The sequence below is a fragment of the Rhinoraja longicauda genome, chromosome 1, assembly GCF_053455715.1.
Source record: "Rhinoraja longicauda isolate Sanriku21f chromosome 1, sRhiLon1.1, whole genome shotgun sequence".
NCBI classification, from domain to species: domain Eukaryota; kingdom Metazoa; phylum Chordata; class Chondrichthyes; order Rajiformes; family Arhynchobatidae; genus Rhinoraja; species Rhinoraja longicauda.
The window spans coordinates 91,019,011-91,035,074 of NC_135953.1; the positions used below are offsets into that span (position 1 = coordinate 91,019,011).

The 16,064-nt window shown below is 41.7% G+C and overlaps 1 protein-coding gene across 5 annotated transcripts in view; it reads right to left on the reverse strand.

Moving 5' to 3' along the window:
• The window catches only part of fras1 (Fraser extracellular matrix complex subunit 1), a 427,133-nt gene that overhangs the window by 149,233 nt on the left and 261,836 nt on the right, over positions 1-16,064 (reverse strand). For all 5 annotated transcript variants that reach the window (XM_078402250.1, XM_078402222.1, XM_078402240.1 and 2 more), the window contains exons 27-28: positions 10,998-11,268; positions 5,785-5,869 (exon numbers count right to left, since the gene is read on the reverse strand). In XM_078402250.1, the coding sequence (XP_078258376.1) occupies positions 5,785-5,869; positions 10,998-11,268 (356 nt within the window). The remainder of the gene's footprint in view (positions 1-5,784; positions 5,870-10,997; positions 11,269-16,064) is intronic.

Here is a 16,064-nt window from a genome sequence, read left to right on the forward strand (position 1 = left end):
AACATGTTGTCAGTTTCTCTAGGAAATGAATCAGTCAGGATTTCATCCCGTGATCACCATCTTGTAGTGCCTGCTATACGTAGATAACTAAAACTCAGGGCTGCTTATGTTCAAATAGCCTGTCACGGCTGGCTGCTTCTCCCCACACATGATAAATGACACTTGGAAGGAGAATATCGTTAGCATTTATGACAATGTATGTTATCAGTTTTTAAGAGGAAAATTAAAAAAATGAAGTGAATTAAAAGGAAGAGAAAAAAACAACAGGAGTTGAGAACACTACAAAGGAACACTTTGAATTAGTGTGTAAAGTGACGGAATCTGTTCATGCTGGCCGAGCATGGCTGGTAACTCCTCTTGTATACATTAATATTGTAATGTGGCCATTGCAATGCTTTCCAAACTTTGGCTCCCATCTACAAATCCATATACGCATGACCAAAATCTCTGCCATGTATATGAGAATTCATTATTATAGTTGTAGCAATGATGAGTATCCATAAGGATAGACCAATTCATTGCCACAAACGGCTGTGGAGGCCGTCAATGGATATTTTTAAGGCGCAGATTGCAGATTCTTGATTAATAAGTGTGTCAGGGGTTATGGGGCGACGGCAGGAGAATGGGGTTGAGAAGGAAAGATAGATCAGCCGTGATTGAATGGAGTAGATTTAATGGGCCGAATGGCCTAATTTTGCTTTTTGAACTTATGGATCAGGGGTACTTTGTGGCTGAGTACCAAAAATGGTGAATGCACAAGATCTCTGGGTGAACGCGCAAAAGCAATCATCCTGGGGAGCTCTATAAGTAACATTTTCAGTACAAAGTTAACATTCTCTCTTTTAAGTATCTAATTTTAATTCTTATTCAGATTTTATGTCAATGCACCATTTTGAATATGCATTTTTTGCTAATCCGTCTCGAGGTCTTTGATAAATAACATTTATTTTTTGTTCAGGCTCTCCTTACCCTGAAAAGGATAAACTGTTTGAAAAGCTTGCACAACATTTTTCTATTTAGTCCCTAATGAAGTTTGATTTACAGAATAAATGTTATTCTGAATTATTAATTGCCATCAATTTAATTTACCTTTCATTAAAATACGTAAACAAGACAGATTGACACAATAATGTAATATGTAAATCTATGCCACAAAAGCAGAATAGAAAAATAGCTTTGTGTCAGCCTGGAAGTTAATTGCTTAGCTTATTAATTATTCAGCAATGATTTACTTGAAAGGTCTGACCGATTACAGATTATTCCATAGATACTAAAGAAAGGGGCAGAACTACAATGCTGGTAATGGCAACTTCCAGGCTTTTTCCAGTAAACTGTTTTCTAATTGCCATTAATACACAGGGAGTCGGAGTGACCGTACGCAAACCCCAACAGAACAGATCTTCCAGTCGTTTTTCCAGTTTAATTAGTTGTTTATTGAAGTAGTTATACAAACAAAGAGATGAACATACCAGGCTGTACTTATTTCGCATACAAGTCGTAGCTGGCTGCTCTGACTCTGGTCTGGTCCCAGGTCTCCAGGTCTTTTCAAGGTCTGTTCCCCCGTCTGCTCACAGGTCTGGTTGCAGGTCTGGTAAGAACTGTACACTCTCCCTCCCTGAATCTGACCACTCCCAGTCCATTATGCCCATATGTACACCACCCTGTTCATCTAACGACTGCCCCCACATGTCCTAAATAATATGGCAAGATATATCTAGACAAAATAATATAATAAGCCAACAGTAGCTAGTTTAAACATAAATGGCTACTATAATGGTTATACTGAGCTTTACCCTCTCAGTAGCTTTCTCCTCCAAATCCGTGACAGGTCCATTTCCCACCCCCACGTGTCATCTAATGACACAACACAACTGTTGGCCTTGACAGGGACAAGTTAAAAAAAATGTCTGCACTGTCCCTTTAAAAAACCCAACAAGAATGAATAACAATAAGATATCAAAGTACTTGCAATATCTTGTTGTGGGCTTGATTCTTTTCTGTCTCATTCAGCTGACTCACTCACAATTTCTGTGTTATTCATAATGTGTGAAAGTTTGTTTTATTGAGTACTCAAAGCAATTGATGCTCTTATCTTTCCACTTAAATGATTCAGTTCTTCCAAGCAACAATAAAATGTAGAGGGGTTTCACTGAAAGCAAACTGACATGGATTTCAAAGAGGTAGAATACCTGATACTTGGTACTTCATCCCGAGTTTTGGCTTTAAGCTCGATGTTTTGAGTTCAGGCAATTCATGGAGTGCATCAAAAAGATCCTACCCTAAATTGCTTCTTCATGTGGTTAAATAACTTTTCCTTTGGTCTTCACCCTTTGTTAAGATGATCTATCAAGGGGCAATTTAACTGGCTAAGGTGGTTCAGCCAAGCAAGCAAGGTATAAGTTGATCACTGAACATTACTGGCCTTGGTGACTTCAGTCTCAGTCAGTTTCATTTCTACTCCCTATCTACACATTACTGGTTCGATGCAGATGGAAAGAAGCAGCTGGGAAGAAGGCATGGACAATGTTTAAGCAGCTGTACAGCAAGAAGATTAGTTGTGGGTGGGATCTTCACCAGACTTTCTGGGGACAGAAGGACGAATAAAACTAAATATAGGAGAGTGAAATTCTGAAACATAATAAAAAATTTAGGAGAATGAATAGGTGATGTCCAGCATCCCACACGCATTCATTCTCATTCAGCTGCTTGTTGTTTGCTAAGCCTTTAGTATTCTTGATCAAGCAAATCAAAATGCATCACATGGATGTTAAATGTTCTGAAATACTTTAGCGGAAAGCTTTGATGTGAGGCTTTAGTGCAACATTTGTAGTAATGCAGGTTCACATCGATGGTAGTGGAAACCAATGGCACAATTCATGGGTGGATTTATCTTTGTTTTCATCAGGATGAGTGGCATTAATGCTGTGAGTGAAACCAATGCAAGTAGACCTCAGCATTGTTCTTAGGAAAAGATCTGCATGAGAAGATTAGTTTTGGCTTCGAGCATATCATGACACATGAACACAGGAAAATAGGAGCAGGAGTAAGCCATTGGGCATTTCAAATCTACCTGCCGTTTAATATAATCAAGGCTGGTCAATGCTGGCCTCAACTCCTCTTCTGTGTTATTTCTCAATATCCCTCTATTCCTCGATTGTTCAAATATTTTCCCACTTGAAAAATTTCTAATGATCTGGCTTCCACCACCGCCAATGCAGAGAATTATAGAGATTTACCACCTTCTGTGAGGAGAAATGTCTACCTACCTGTTTTAAGTGACTGGCTCCAGACCTGGCTATTATGTTCCCATGTTCAAGACCCTTCCACTACCGAAACAACCCAACACTTGCCCTGTCAAGTACCCTTCGGATCTTAAAAGTTTGAATATAGTCATTACTCATTCTTCTAAATTCCAAGCAATGACAGGCACAAACTAGAGATCTTTTTCTGCACAAAAATTAGCCTGGTGAATCTCTTTTGTACCGCCTCCAATGTTACTATGACATTTTTTTGGTATGGAGATGAAAACTGTACGCAGAATTCATAAGGTCATAAGTGATAGGAGCTGAGTTAGGCCATTTGGTCCATCAAGTCTACTCTGCCATTCAATCATGGCTGATCTATCTTTCCCTCCAAACCCCATTCTCCTGTCTTCTCCCCATAACCTCTGACATCCATACTAATCAAGAATCTATCTGTCTCTGCCTTAAAATGTCCATTGACTTGGCCTCCACAGCCTTTTGTGGCAAAGAATTCCACAGATTCACCACCCTCCAACTAAAGAAATTCTTCCCCATCTTCCGAAAGGAATGTCCTTTAATTCTGAGGCTATGACTTCTCGTCCTAGACTCTCCCACCAGTGGAAACATCCTCTCCACATCCATTTTTTCCAAGCCTTTCACTATTCGGTACATTTCAATGAGCTCCCCCCTCATTCTTCTAAACCCCAGCGAGTACAGGCCTAGTTCCGTCAAACAGTCATCATATGTTAACCCACTCATTCCTGGGATCATTCTTGCAAACCTCCTCTGGATCCTCTCCAGAGCCAGCATATCCTTCCTTAGATGTGGTACTCAAAATTGCTCACAATATTCCAAATGCGGCCCGACCAGCGCCTTATTGTGTATACAAGCCCTCTTGATATAAATGTGGGTGGGAGGGAGGAGGGAGGATAAGGGGGGTTATGCATTGCGTTGTGCTTTCTTAACTACCGATTCGACTTGCAGATTAACTTTTTGGGAATCCTGCACCAGCACTCCCAAGTCCCTTTACACCGATTTCTGGATTCTCTCCCTATTTAGAAAATACTAGACCAAGTGGTCCCGTTGGGCCCAAACCTCACCTGCATTGGTGCAGCACCCTCTCCTCCCCCTCCCCCCTCCATCCCCCTCCCCACTTCCCCTCCCTCCTCCCCCTCCCCCCTCCATCCCCCTCCCCACTTCCCCTCCCTCCTCCCCCTCCCCCTCCCCCTCCCCTTCACTCCATCCTCCTCAACCCCCCTTATCCTCCCTCCCACCCCCTCCTCCCTCCCACCCCCTCCTCCCTCCTCACTCCCTCCCTAGGAGATGGATTTAAACTTTAAAATGTGAATAACTTTAAAAATATAACACCGATTTCAATGAAACTTCTTCCATCAGCACCAAAGGGATTAAGGTGGGCCTAAAATTGTCGCGTTATTGTATACTGCTTTGGCTGTAGTACAGGAACAAACAAACAAGTGAGAGTTTTAGTATATAGATTCCAAGTGAAGTCTCAACAATGCCCAATAAAATTGCAACAAATCCCCCAGTTTTTCAAATCGAAACTCTTTGCCTACTTAACTGGAGGCCAAGAAACCACATAACGTTTTCTTGCTCACCCTTTATGTTATTTTTTTGTTGTTTTCTTTCCACAGTACATTCAATCTGCCTTTCAATTTAACCTAGCATTTGCACTGTGAAATGTAGACAAATGAGACTGCAGATGCTGTAATCTAGAGCAAAAATACAGAGTGACAGAAGAACCCAATGATCAGGCAGCATCTGTGGAGATCCTCCAGCTGTGAACCACCACAGATGTTAGCTGACTTGCAAGGTTCCTCCAGCAGTTCTTTTTGAACTAGGAAAGCTGTTTTGCTCTCGATGAGATATAAGGTATTAATGCAATACTCTAGGCATCGGGAAGTTGATGCATCATACTGCAGCTCACCCTGTGGTAGAAAATGGATCTATGAGTAAATGGAAATTGCATTTCAATTGCACTGATAGTGCTTTCGAGTCAAGAGAACATTGCAGAACACGAAAAGCTCCTATTTCGAACACTTCCAGTTTAGCAACTTAATAGATACTGATGTACCAATGCATACATGCTTTTCAAGCAAGGAACATACACACAAGACACTCAATTTTTTTTGCTTACATTATGTTCCTCAGATTGAAGCAGGGCATGCCACAGCACTTGCCTGGAACTCATTGTTTGCCCACTGGAAGTTTCCAGGTTCTTAGATTAATCTGACATTCTCAAAAACTGAAATCAATATCTAGGAGGATATGACTGGAGATTATAATGAGTGATTCCATATCGCTTCTGCGAGGAATGTGAAAGTTGATGTGCTCTTTTTGTTCTTTAATTTATTAATGCAAAGAATCCACATTCTTGCCGAAAAAATCTTTGGAAATTTAAACAGGAAATATTTAAGTTCAAAAGGAAATTACTGTGGTTACTAAAAATCTGAAATAAAAAGACAAAATGCTGGAACGACTCAATGGATGAGACAGCATCTAAATATTTTATTTCATTTCGTACCTTGAATGAAAGAGCTTGAATATTAATTGTTTCTGGAAGGGAGAACAGTTGGAGGTCACTGGCTTTCAGGGTAAATTTCCCCTTCCTGGCAAAAACATCAAAGACAAAAAATATATATATTAAGATCAAAAGGAAATTACGAATAATTTTAAAATGATGAAAATACTTAGCTGACTTTGTAAATTAGTTTAGAAAATCAGGCCTCGTTGAGCTCTGCGACTTTCAAGGTGTGCAAATGGTTCCCACTATTTGACAGCCAAGTGAAACACATAATGTACGTGAACTTCCAATAATAGAATGGGAGCAATACAAGGAAGCACAAAATATTCATGTAATTCATTGTGTTTGCAAAGTCACACAAATAAGCCAGAACTCACCACCTATTCCAGTGGTATAGCTAATGGAATGTTGGCCTTCATAACAAGAGGATTTCAGAATAGGAGTAAAGAGGTTCTTCTGCAGTTGTATAGGGCCCTGGTAAGACCACATCTGGAGTATTGTGTACAGTTTTGGTCTCCTAATTTGAGGAAGGACATCCTTGTAATTGAGGCAGTGCAGCGTAGGTTCAAGAGATTGATCCCTGGGATGGCGGGACTGTCATATGAGGAAAGATTGAAAAGACTAGGCTTGTATTCACTGGAGTTTAGAAGGATGAGAGGGGATCTTATAGAAACATATAAAATTATAAAAGGACTGGACAAGCTACATGCAGGAAAAGTGTTCCCAATGTTGGGCGAGTCCAGAACCAGGGGACACAGTCTTAGAATAAAGGGGAGGCCATTTAAAACTGAGGTGAGAAAAAACTTTTTCATCCAGAGAGTTGTGAATTTGTGGAATTCTCTGCCACAGAGGGCAGTGGAAGCCAAATCACTGGATGGATTTAAGAGAGAGTTAGATAGAGCTCTAGGGGCTAGTGGAATCGAGGGATATGGGGAGAAGGCAGGCACGGGTTGTTGATTGTGGACGATCAGCCATGATCACAATGAATGGCGGTGCTGGCTCGAAGGGCCGATTGGCCTCCTCCTGCACCTATTTTCTATGTTTCTATGGTAAGTCATAACTTATCATAGAATTTTGGATTTAAGTCTACATTTTTTTGTTGTCACTTGCACCAAGGTATAGTGATAAACTTTGTTTTGCATTCAAATCAGATAACACGATACATAAATACAATTAAGCCAAATTCAAGTGCAATAGGTAGAATCGAAGGAAAAGCTACAGAGTGCGGAATATAATTTCCAGATCTCTCAGTGGGAACTTGCAGCCCATAGCTATTCCAATCCAAAAGAACAAAGAGCTGCCACCTGATGTCATGCTGACATGTGGAACAAGTCCTCCAGCAAAACAGCTGAAAAGAAAAATCTGGTGAAGCCATGGATCCAGGCTCAGCCGACCACCTCACCTGTCTGGGACACTGAAAGCTTCCAAATAGGTGGAATATTCAGAGGCATTCTAAATGCTCAAAACCATTAAAAAGAAGTTAATGGAAAAAATGCTTTAAAAACGTTCAAAGCACTTTTAAACAGTTAAAACACTTACAAAATTAATTATTTAAAATATGCTAATTTACCAATATGAATGTTCCCCACGGCTGTGTCTTTCCATTCATATCAGTGGAAACATTGTTTTCAGAAATATTCCTCAGTCTAGGACCCGAGGGATTTGAACACCCGTGCTAGCCCTCAATATTATTGCAGTCAGGAAAGTGTTGGTGAAAAGTAGCCATCAAATTTGAACCTTATGCCTTCTAGCATGAATCCTGAATTTGGCAACATGTATGCAGGGAATATAAATAGTTTAGTGCCAAAAGATTTAGATCAACAGTTAAACCATTTAAAATCCAGTTCCTGTGCCTTCGACCCAGTTGGATCCAATACCATGTTTGTGCGGTCTTCAGTCCACCTGATTCTCTTCAACTTTGTTACTGCAGCCCACAAAATTCTGTCAATTCTAATGGTCATTTATCATGTCCTCTTCAGATCGTTCACCTTGTTGTGGTGAAGAGGCTTGCGTGCCCCCATGATTCCGAGAGCGATGCCATTGGAAGCACTAGCTTCTGGTAGTGCCACCCATGGCGGTTAGGTCGAGGCATCGAGTATAGAAGTTGGGATGTAATGTTGAAATTGTACAGGGCATTGGTGAGGCCGAATCTGGAGTATGGTGTGCAGTTCTGGTCGCCAAATTATAGGAAGGATGTCGACAAAATGGAGAGGGTACAGAGGAGATTTACTAGAATGTTGCCTGGGTTTCAGCACTTAGGCTACAGAGAGAGGTTGAACAGGTTGGGTCTTTATTCTTTGGAGCGTAGAAGGTTGAGGGGGGACTTGATAGAGGTTTTTAAAATTTTGAGAGGGACGGACAGAGTTGACGTGGGTAGGCTTTTCCCTTTGAGAGTGGGGAAGATTCCAACAAGGGGACATAGCTTCAGAATTGAGGGACAAAGGTTTAGGGGTAACATGAGGGGGAACTTCTTTACTCAGAGGGTTGTGGCTGTATGGAATGGGCTTCCGGTGGAAGTGGTGGAGGCTGGCTCGATTTTATTATTTAAGAGTAAATTGGATAGGTATATGGATAGGAGGGGATTGGAGGGTTATGGTCTGAGTGCAGGTAGATGAGACTAGGTCAGAGAGAATGGTCGGCGTGGACTGGTAGGGCCGGACAGGCCTGTTTCCATGCTGTAGTTGTTATATTGTTATATATTGTTATATTGATGAAGGTCCAGACTAAGACGATCCAACCTACAAGACCTCAACGGCAGACCAAGTGGACAAAGTTATCTTGAACTCAATGGCTGTGAAGGCAGATGAGGACTGCAACAGATCTATCAGCTCCAATCGACTTGGTTCCCTTGCCATTGGAATTATTTTATTGATTTGTGAAGGACCGTGTGCTTCTTGGAGTGCAACATCAAGTACACGTTAAACAAACACACGCACAGGCGTCTTCGTTCTGTGAAGGAATGTAGACCATCATCCTCGACCTCGAGGGATAGCCACCACAATTTATCATGTCCTGCTGCATCTTTTCAAATATATTTGGGATTTGACATATAAAAAATATATATTATTCAGCAGTGTTTTAATAGCTTGATTATGCATTTTCTCCTTCCAGAAAATAATATTCTCAATGAAATCCAAAATGAACATTTGAAAATGTATTTGAAAGTAAATTGAAAAATAAAGCTTCTATCTGAATGAAAAACAAAATCAATTTGATTTTTGATATGTACAGTTTAGCCCATGTAAAAGTGAATATATCCATGTGCTATGACTGCAACAATGACTGCAATCTTTCTAGTTGTAATTTGCACTTCATTATAATGCAATTGTAACAAAATAGAAACTGCAACATGAAACATGAATGTAGCTGAATATCAAAATACTGGACATGGGAAGAAGGCAGGTGAATGGGGTTAGAAGGGAGAGATTGAACAGCAGAGTAGACTTGATGGGCCAAGTGGCCTAATTCTACTCCTATCACTTCTGATCTTATGCTGGAGATCTAAAACATAAACAGAAATGGCTGAAAACATTCAATGGTCCACAGCCTGAAACGTTAACTTTCTTTTTTTCACAGCTGCCATTTGATTTGTTCATTGTTCCAATATTTTCTGCTGTTATTAAAGAAACAGAGCTTGCAATGACCAAATGATAAGACAATTTTCAAACAAAGTCCATGACATTTCATTCAAGATCTTTTGGTTTCCTGAGGTAATGTCACGTAGAATCTCTGCTAAAAAGTGGGAAATGTGGTTAATTTGTGTTATTGCTTATGTTTGCTGTCTGTCTGGAGACCACACTGGTTTCCTTTTTAAGATACAACAAAAGACTGCAAGAAACCCTGCAGAATCTCATAACTGCAGTAGATTGAACAATTTTTTAAATTTATAATTCATGAGCCTACTGAAACAGAAACTGCTATCTTTTTCCACAAAATGTAGGATATTGAGAGATATTTAACAAATGTGTAGAATTAATTTTTCATTATTTTGATCCAGAAATGATTACTCAGCCTCTAAATATTTCAGGAACTGTTAGGTTTATGGCCAATGCTCTGTGAATGTGTCAAAATTACAGGGTTAACTTTGTCCTGTATTTTTCTGGTGGTAATGATAGCAAAGATTAATTGCAAACATTATGTGAAGAGTTCATTGAACAGTTGCAGGCAAAGTGCTCACTTTGGGCACATGATTAATACAATCATCCTTATCAACTGTTCACCTTTGCATCATAGACTTTGTAAATTGCAGGTGATCTCTCCCACTAGCACACTTGGACAAAGTGCTAACCTGGCTCATTAACAGGAGATTTTTCATTGACAGGAGAGCCATAACCTCATAACTTAAGCCTCAGAAGATAACGAATTAGGATGAACTAGGATCTCCGGTGTTCCAAGTGTGGAATTAACAAGTTCTCCCCATGATTGCATGGTTTCCACTGAGTGCTCCATTTTCCTCTCATATCCCTAAGACATGCTGGCAGGACAATTGCCTACTGAAGGTTATTACCCCTTAGTGTAGGTTAATAGCCAAATAATCTAAAGGGAGTTAACAGATGTGAGAGAGGATAAGCTACATTAATACAGAGAAACAAGGAGAGGGGAATGGGACTGATTGGGATTACTGTCCTAGAAGCCACCTAGGACATGAGGGGCCAAACAATATGTTTGGCATTGCAGGTGAGCAGACACAGGGAGAGTATACTTTGAGGAAAGACTGTCTACATTGCTGATTTACCTTTAAAATGAAAATGCCTTAGTTTATTTATTGAGTTACTTACACCGCATCATCAAGAGACAGCACACATTCTCTACTGAGCTCCTGATCTGAAAACATCTGGCCTCCTCATTTATAAATGCGTCACATCTGTTTCTTCTCTTCAAATACATTATTAATGCAGCAATGCCCTCATAAAATCAATTATGATACAAATACTTCACCTGAAGTTTTGTTTTTCCATACGCTTTAGTTCTATTTCAAAGCAAGTTGATGTAATTAGATCAAGCTTGCAAATTCATATTGTGCTCTGCATTGCTCCTCAAGTTTTGGCTCTCAGATAGAAGGTTTAAAAAGTTTTGAAATTGTACAACTACAATTAGCCGTTCCTTAAAGGCCTTGGTTACCAGTGGGAGGCATCCATGTTAAGAACTCCCAATGCCTGAAGGTCAGAGATCCACTGGATAATGAAGGGAGCAGCTTCTGCAACATCACTAACCTGGATTTGTCTTTATCATGAATAAAGCGGATGCTGTGTTTCTTTAACTCGGGGACGGTGAAGGTGTCTCCTTTCTGAAGGTGGATCTCTTTCCCGTCCTGCTTCCGAACGAGTTTCCCGTTGTCAGGAGGGTTGACGATGTGGAGGAGGAGGTTCACGCTGGGTGTGTCAGCATCATAGACGCTGAGAACGGAAGTGTTCAGTGCCTGGCTGCCACCAATGCCCACAAATATCGAGCTGGTCGTGTGAAGGACAGGCGCGTAAACGTTAACTACAAAGATAAAAATATTCACTCTGTTAACCAAGGACAGGTAAATTCATTCAAAATGCAGGGTCTGGATGATCCACTGCCACAAAAGCCTAAAATGAGATAGTACTGAAAACCCGAAGCCTTTGAGGCTATCATCGTGTTCCAGCCCTGACTTGGAGAATGCTACCCTGGCCTCAAGGGGGTGAAGTTGCAGACCATGTGTTTTGATCTCTGCCATTATGTAGCATGCTTCACAAACTCAGGATATCCCAAACAGGTAACAATTTCCTTTGAAGTGTCATCACTGTTGTGCACAATAAGGTCCTTTAACCTGTTGTGTAATAATGACCAGAGAATGACCAGATATTATAGGCTGAATAATTTTGATGATGCTGGTTGAAGGCCAGTCCATCACTGAGGAGTACTGTTCTTCTCTGTCCACCCATGAGGCCTCAGTTCAAGGTCGATAAGAAGGGGCTCCAGGCAACGCAACAGATTTCTCTGCTTTCTCTCCCTGTTGCCATTAATTTCAAGGATCAACAGGAGGGAGCAGTGGCAAATCATGGGCAGCAAAGGACGTTGGACATTTTGATGCAACCAGATGTAAAACTCTCTCTTCCATCTCTGCAAAGTACCTTTGCATGACGTTCATACTTTATGGAGATGCTGTGGGAAGGCTCAGAATATTGGGATTACATTGAGTTTGAGCCTACGTTGGTTTGATGCCAACAATTCCTGATCCCCTCAGCAGAAGTGAGTAGCCTTCATCGCCTGCAAATCTACACGCAAAAAACCTCAGCAAGGATGGCATCTGAAGACTGAGGTCCAGCAATGAATCTACAATAGGAGATACAACTGGAGGGAAGATCCAGGATAATTCAGGCTACCAGGATAACCTACATTTGACCTCATTCACTGGACAAAAGCCTCCCCAAGCAGGGAATGACTCCTGGCCCTCAGGGAAGACAACAATATCTGTTAGTATCACAGAATGCTGGAGTAACTCAGCAGGTCAGGCAGCATCTAGGAGAGAAGGAATGGGTGACGTTTCGGGTCGAGACCCTTCTTCAGGCTGATGTTAGGGGGGCGGGACAAAGAAAGGATATAGGTGGAGACAGGAAGACGGTGGGAGAACTGGGATGGGGGAGGGGGGGGGAGAAGAGAGGGACAGAGGAACTATCTAAAGTTGGAGAAGTCAATGTTCATACCGCTGGGCTGCAAGCTGCCCAAGCGAAATATGAGGTGCTGTTCCTCCAATTTCCGATGGGCCTCACTATGGCACTGGAGGAGGCCCATGACAGAAAGGTCAGACTGGGAGAGGGATGGGGAGTTGACGTGCTCAGCCACCGGGAGATCAGGTTGGTTGAGGCGGACTGAGCGAAGGTGTTGAGCGAAACGATCACCGAGCCTGCATTTGGTCTCGCCGATGTAGAGATCCTCCAGTGCCATAGTGAGGCACTATGAAGGGTCTCGAACCGAAACGTCACCCATTCCTTCTCTCCTGAGATGCTGCCTGGTGTGAAATAAATACCTTCTCTCCTAAATGCTGCCTGACCTGCTGAGTTACTCCAGCTTTTTGTGATACCTTCGACTTGTACCAGCATCTGCAGTTATTTTCCTACAACATCTGTTAGTGTTCTTTTGGAGAAAACCTTTCAACCCACCCTACTCCACCTTCTGTAGGATTCCCCCAGTGACCTACCAACCATCGGGGAGCTTAAGAGGCTACCCAGAAGATGAGAAGCAGTGAAACCTGTAGTGTGATCTATCATGTTGGTGGCACTTGATTAATGTCTAGGAAGCTGAGGAGAATCCCAGTGATTTCAAGATTCATCCATCATGACGGTCTATTAGAAGGAGGGCAAATTTGACATGTGGGTGAGATCCTGACCCATATCCTCCTGAACAGCCTTCGTCCACTAACTGAGAAGATCCTGCCAGAAACCCAAAGCGGTTTCCACACATTCCACCACACAGCAGTCACAATCTTTGTTGCCAGGCAGATTCAAGATAAATGTCAGGAACAGAATCAATAACTGCTCTGGATACAAGGAACTCAAGATGCTGGTTTACAAAAAAAGACACAAAGTACTGGAGTAACTCAGTGGGTCAGGCAGCATCTCTGGGAATCATGTATTCTAGAGATGCTCGTTGACCCACTGAGTTAGTCTAGCACTTTACATTTTTTTTAAAAATCAATAACTGTTCTATTGTTCTAATCAAAGCATTCCATTTTGTAAATGTCTCTGAATTGTCTCCTAACATCTTGGTTGCTTGCTGGTCTATCACTTTGGTGTGGCTTCTGCACAATGATAAGACCACCACTGTCCTGAGTAGAATGTCTGAGACTGATACCTTCTGCATCCAGAATGGGGTCAAGCAAGTTGTGAGATCACCTCCAATCAACTCTCCTCCCCCCCCCCCCCCCCACCTCCAACAGTGTTCACCATTAACTCTCCCCCCCCACCTCATCCGAGAAAATCTTCTGCCTGGCATCAATATCCAGTGTGGACTCAATCAGAAAATGTTCATCTTGATCCCTTCGAGTCTAAACAAAAACTCATCAACAAGGGCATCCATACTGCCAGTGTCAGTTACTGTCAGTAACAGAGGACTCATACACGATAGCTCACTCTGCAGAGGACCTGCAAGCACTGCTAGATCTCTTCAATAAGAGTCTTAGCTGTGCTTAAATCATGCTTTCACCAACCTCTGCCAGCTGAAATTCCCTCACACCAACCACGTAGTTGGGATGGCTCTGGAGTGTGTGTAGTACTTGTTCAGTAATGAGCTCTCCTTACAGATTTTCATTGAAGTTTAGCATTTGGGCGGCACGGTGGCGCAGCAGTAGAGTTGTTGCCTTACAGCACCAGAGACCTGTTCGATTCTGATTAAGGGAGTTTGCCTGTTTGGAGTTTGTACGTTCTCCCTATGACCTGCGTGGGTTTTCGCCATGAACTCCGGTTTTCTCCCACACTCCAGAGGTGCAGATTTGTAGGTTAATTGGCTTCGTAAAATGGTAAATTGTCAAATTGTCCTTAGTGCGTATAGGATGGTGTTTGTGTGCGGGGATCATGGGTCTGCATGGACTTGAAACGCCGAAGGGCCTGTTTCTGTGCTGTATCTCGAAACTAACTTAAACATTTGTTCAACTTTGTTATACCCTTATCATGTATCTATACACTGTAAATGGATCGATTGTAATCACGTATTGTCTTTCTGCTGACTGGTTAGCACTCAACCAAAGCTTTTCACTGTACCTCGGTACACGTGACAATAAACTACACTGAACTGAAACAGTGCCGCTGCCTAGACAACAGGCCTTTATGGCCAAGTTAAGACTCTACATTTTATACAACGGCGTTGGACTTGGAATCTGTGGAATTCTCTGCCTCAGAAGGCAGTGGAGGCCATTTTTCTGAATGCATTCAAGAGAGAGCTGGATAGAGCTCTTAAGAATAGCGGAGTCAGGGGGTATGGGGAGAAGGCAGGAACGGGGTACTGATTGAGAATGATCAGCCATGATCACATTGAATGGCGGTGCTGGCTCGAAGGGCCGAATGGCCTCCTCCTGCACCTATTGTCTATTGTCTAACTGGGCTCGAGCGACTTTCTTCAAGCGGCAACAGGTTTCTCTAAGAACAAGAAAGTTGACGAAAATCCTGATGTATAGACCTAGATTGCTGACTACCTTTGTCTACCACAGTGGAACCATGACCATCTCCTGAAGCCACATGATGACCCATGAGGCCTTTGACCACAGTGCCTGCACAGAATCTTCAGGAACAAATGAGAGGACCACTGAACCATCACAAGCTCTTGATTTTGTTGTCTCCATTTATCCTGGATATGCCAAGCAACAGCAGAATGGAAAACCCACCGGATTTCTGTGGGATTTCATCCTCGATTGCAAGGGATCACCAATACTTGTTTTATTAGATTCGTCTTGTCACTGACCAATTTATACATGCGGTGTTGTTTCAAACTAGTTAACTTAAAACTTGCACTATCACCACTATCACCTCCAGTGCCACTTTCTATTTTGTCAGCACAAAATTGAATCAAGTTCCAGTTAGGGACCGGTGCATAAAATCCAAGCCAACATTCAGTGCAGCCCTGAGGTGTCAGCTTTCAGATGAGAAGTTAGACATAGTAGTTCACGTGTCTGTAATCTTTGAAGAAATCAAATTATCCGTTGTGTCCTGTACATTTATTCTTCAACCATCATCAGTGCAAACATATGATCTGGTTATTATCACAATACATTTCATAAGACTCTATTGTTCACAATTTGGCTTTTATACACATAAATAAGGGGGACTACAACTCAAAAATATTTTGGTTGCTGGATCCTTCTGGATGCCCTGCGATTGTGAAAGGTGTTATGTAAATACAGTTTGATTTTGTTCGTCTCAATTTTCACAGGCTACGATTTGCACAATCAACTTCAAACGGAGGTTACATGGATTGCATAGTCATAATAAAGGAATCCATTTTTTTCCGAGTCATCTAATTTTGCTGTTTTGAAGATTGTATCTGAAGGAAATTGATACCGCAGCTATTTTCCAATTGTTCCCATCTGGTCACACAGGTATGTACAGAGCAATTCTTTGTTCATAAAAGCAGCGCTGTGTTTAACAACATAGCAGACTGATACTATCTCAAATCTAGATATCTCAACACTTGACGTGTTAGGAGAGAGATCTAAGCAACATCTCACTTCTTTGATCAATCTCTATCCTGCCTAATACATTTATAATAAGTGCTGCAGTTCTTAATCTTTCCTTGAATCATTGAATAGTTATCTTTCTCTGGTT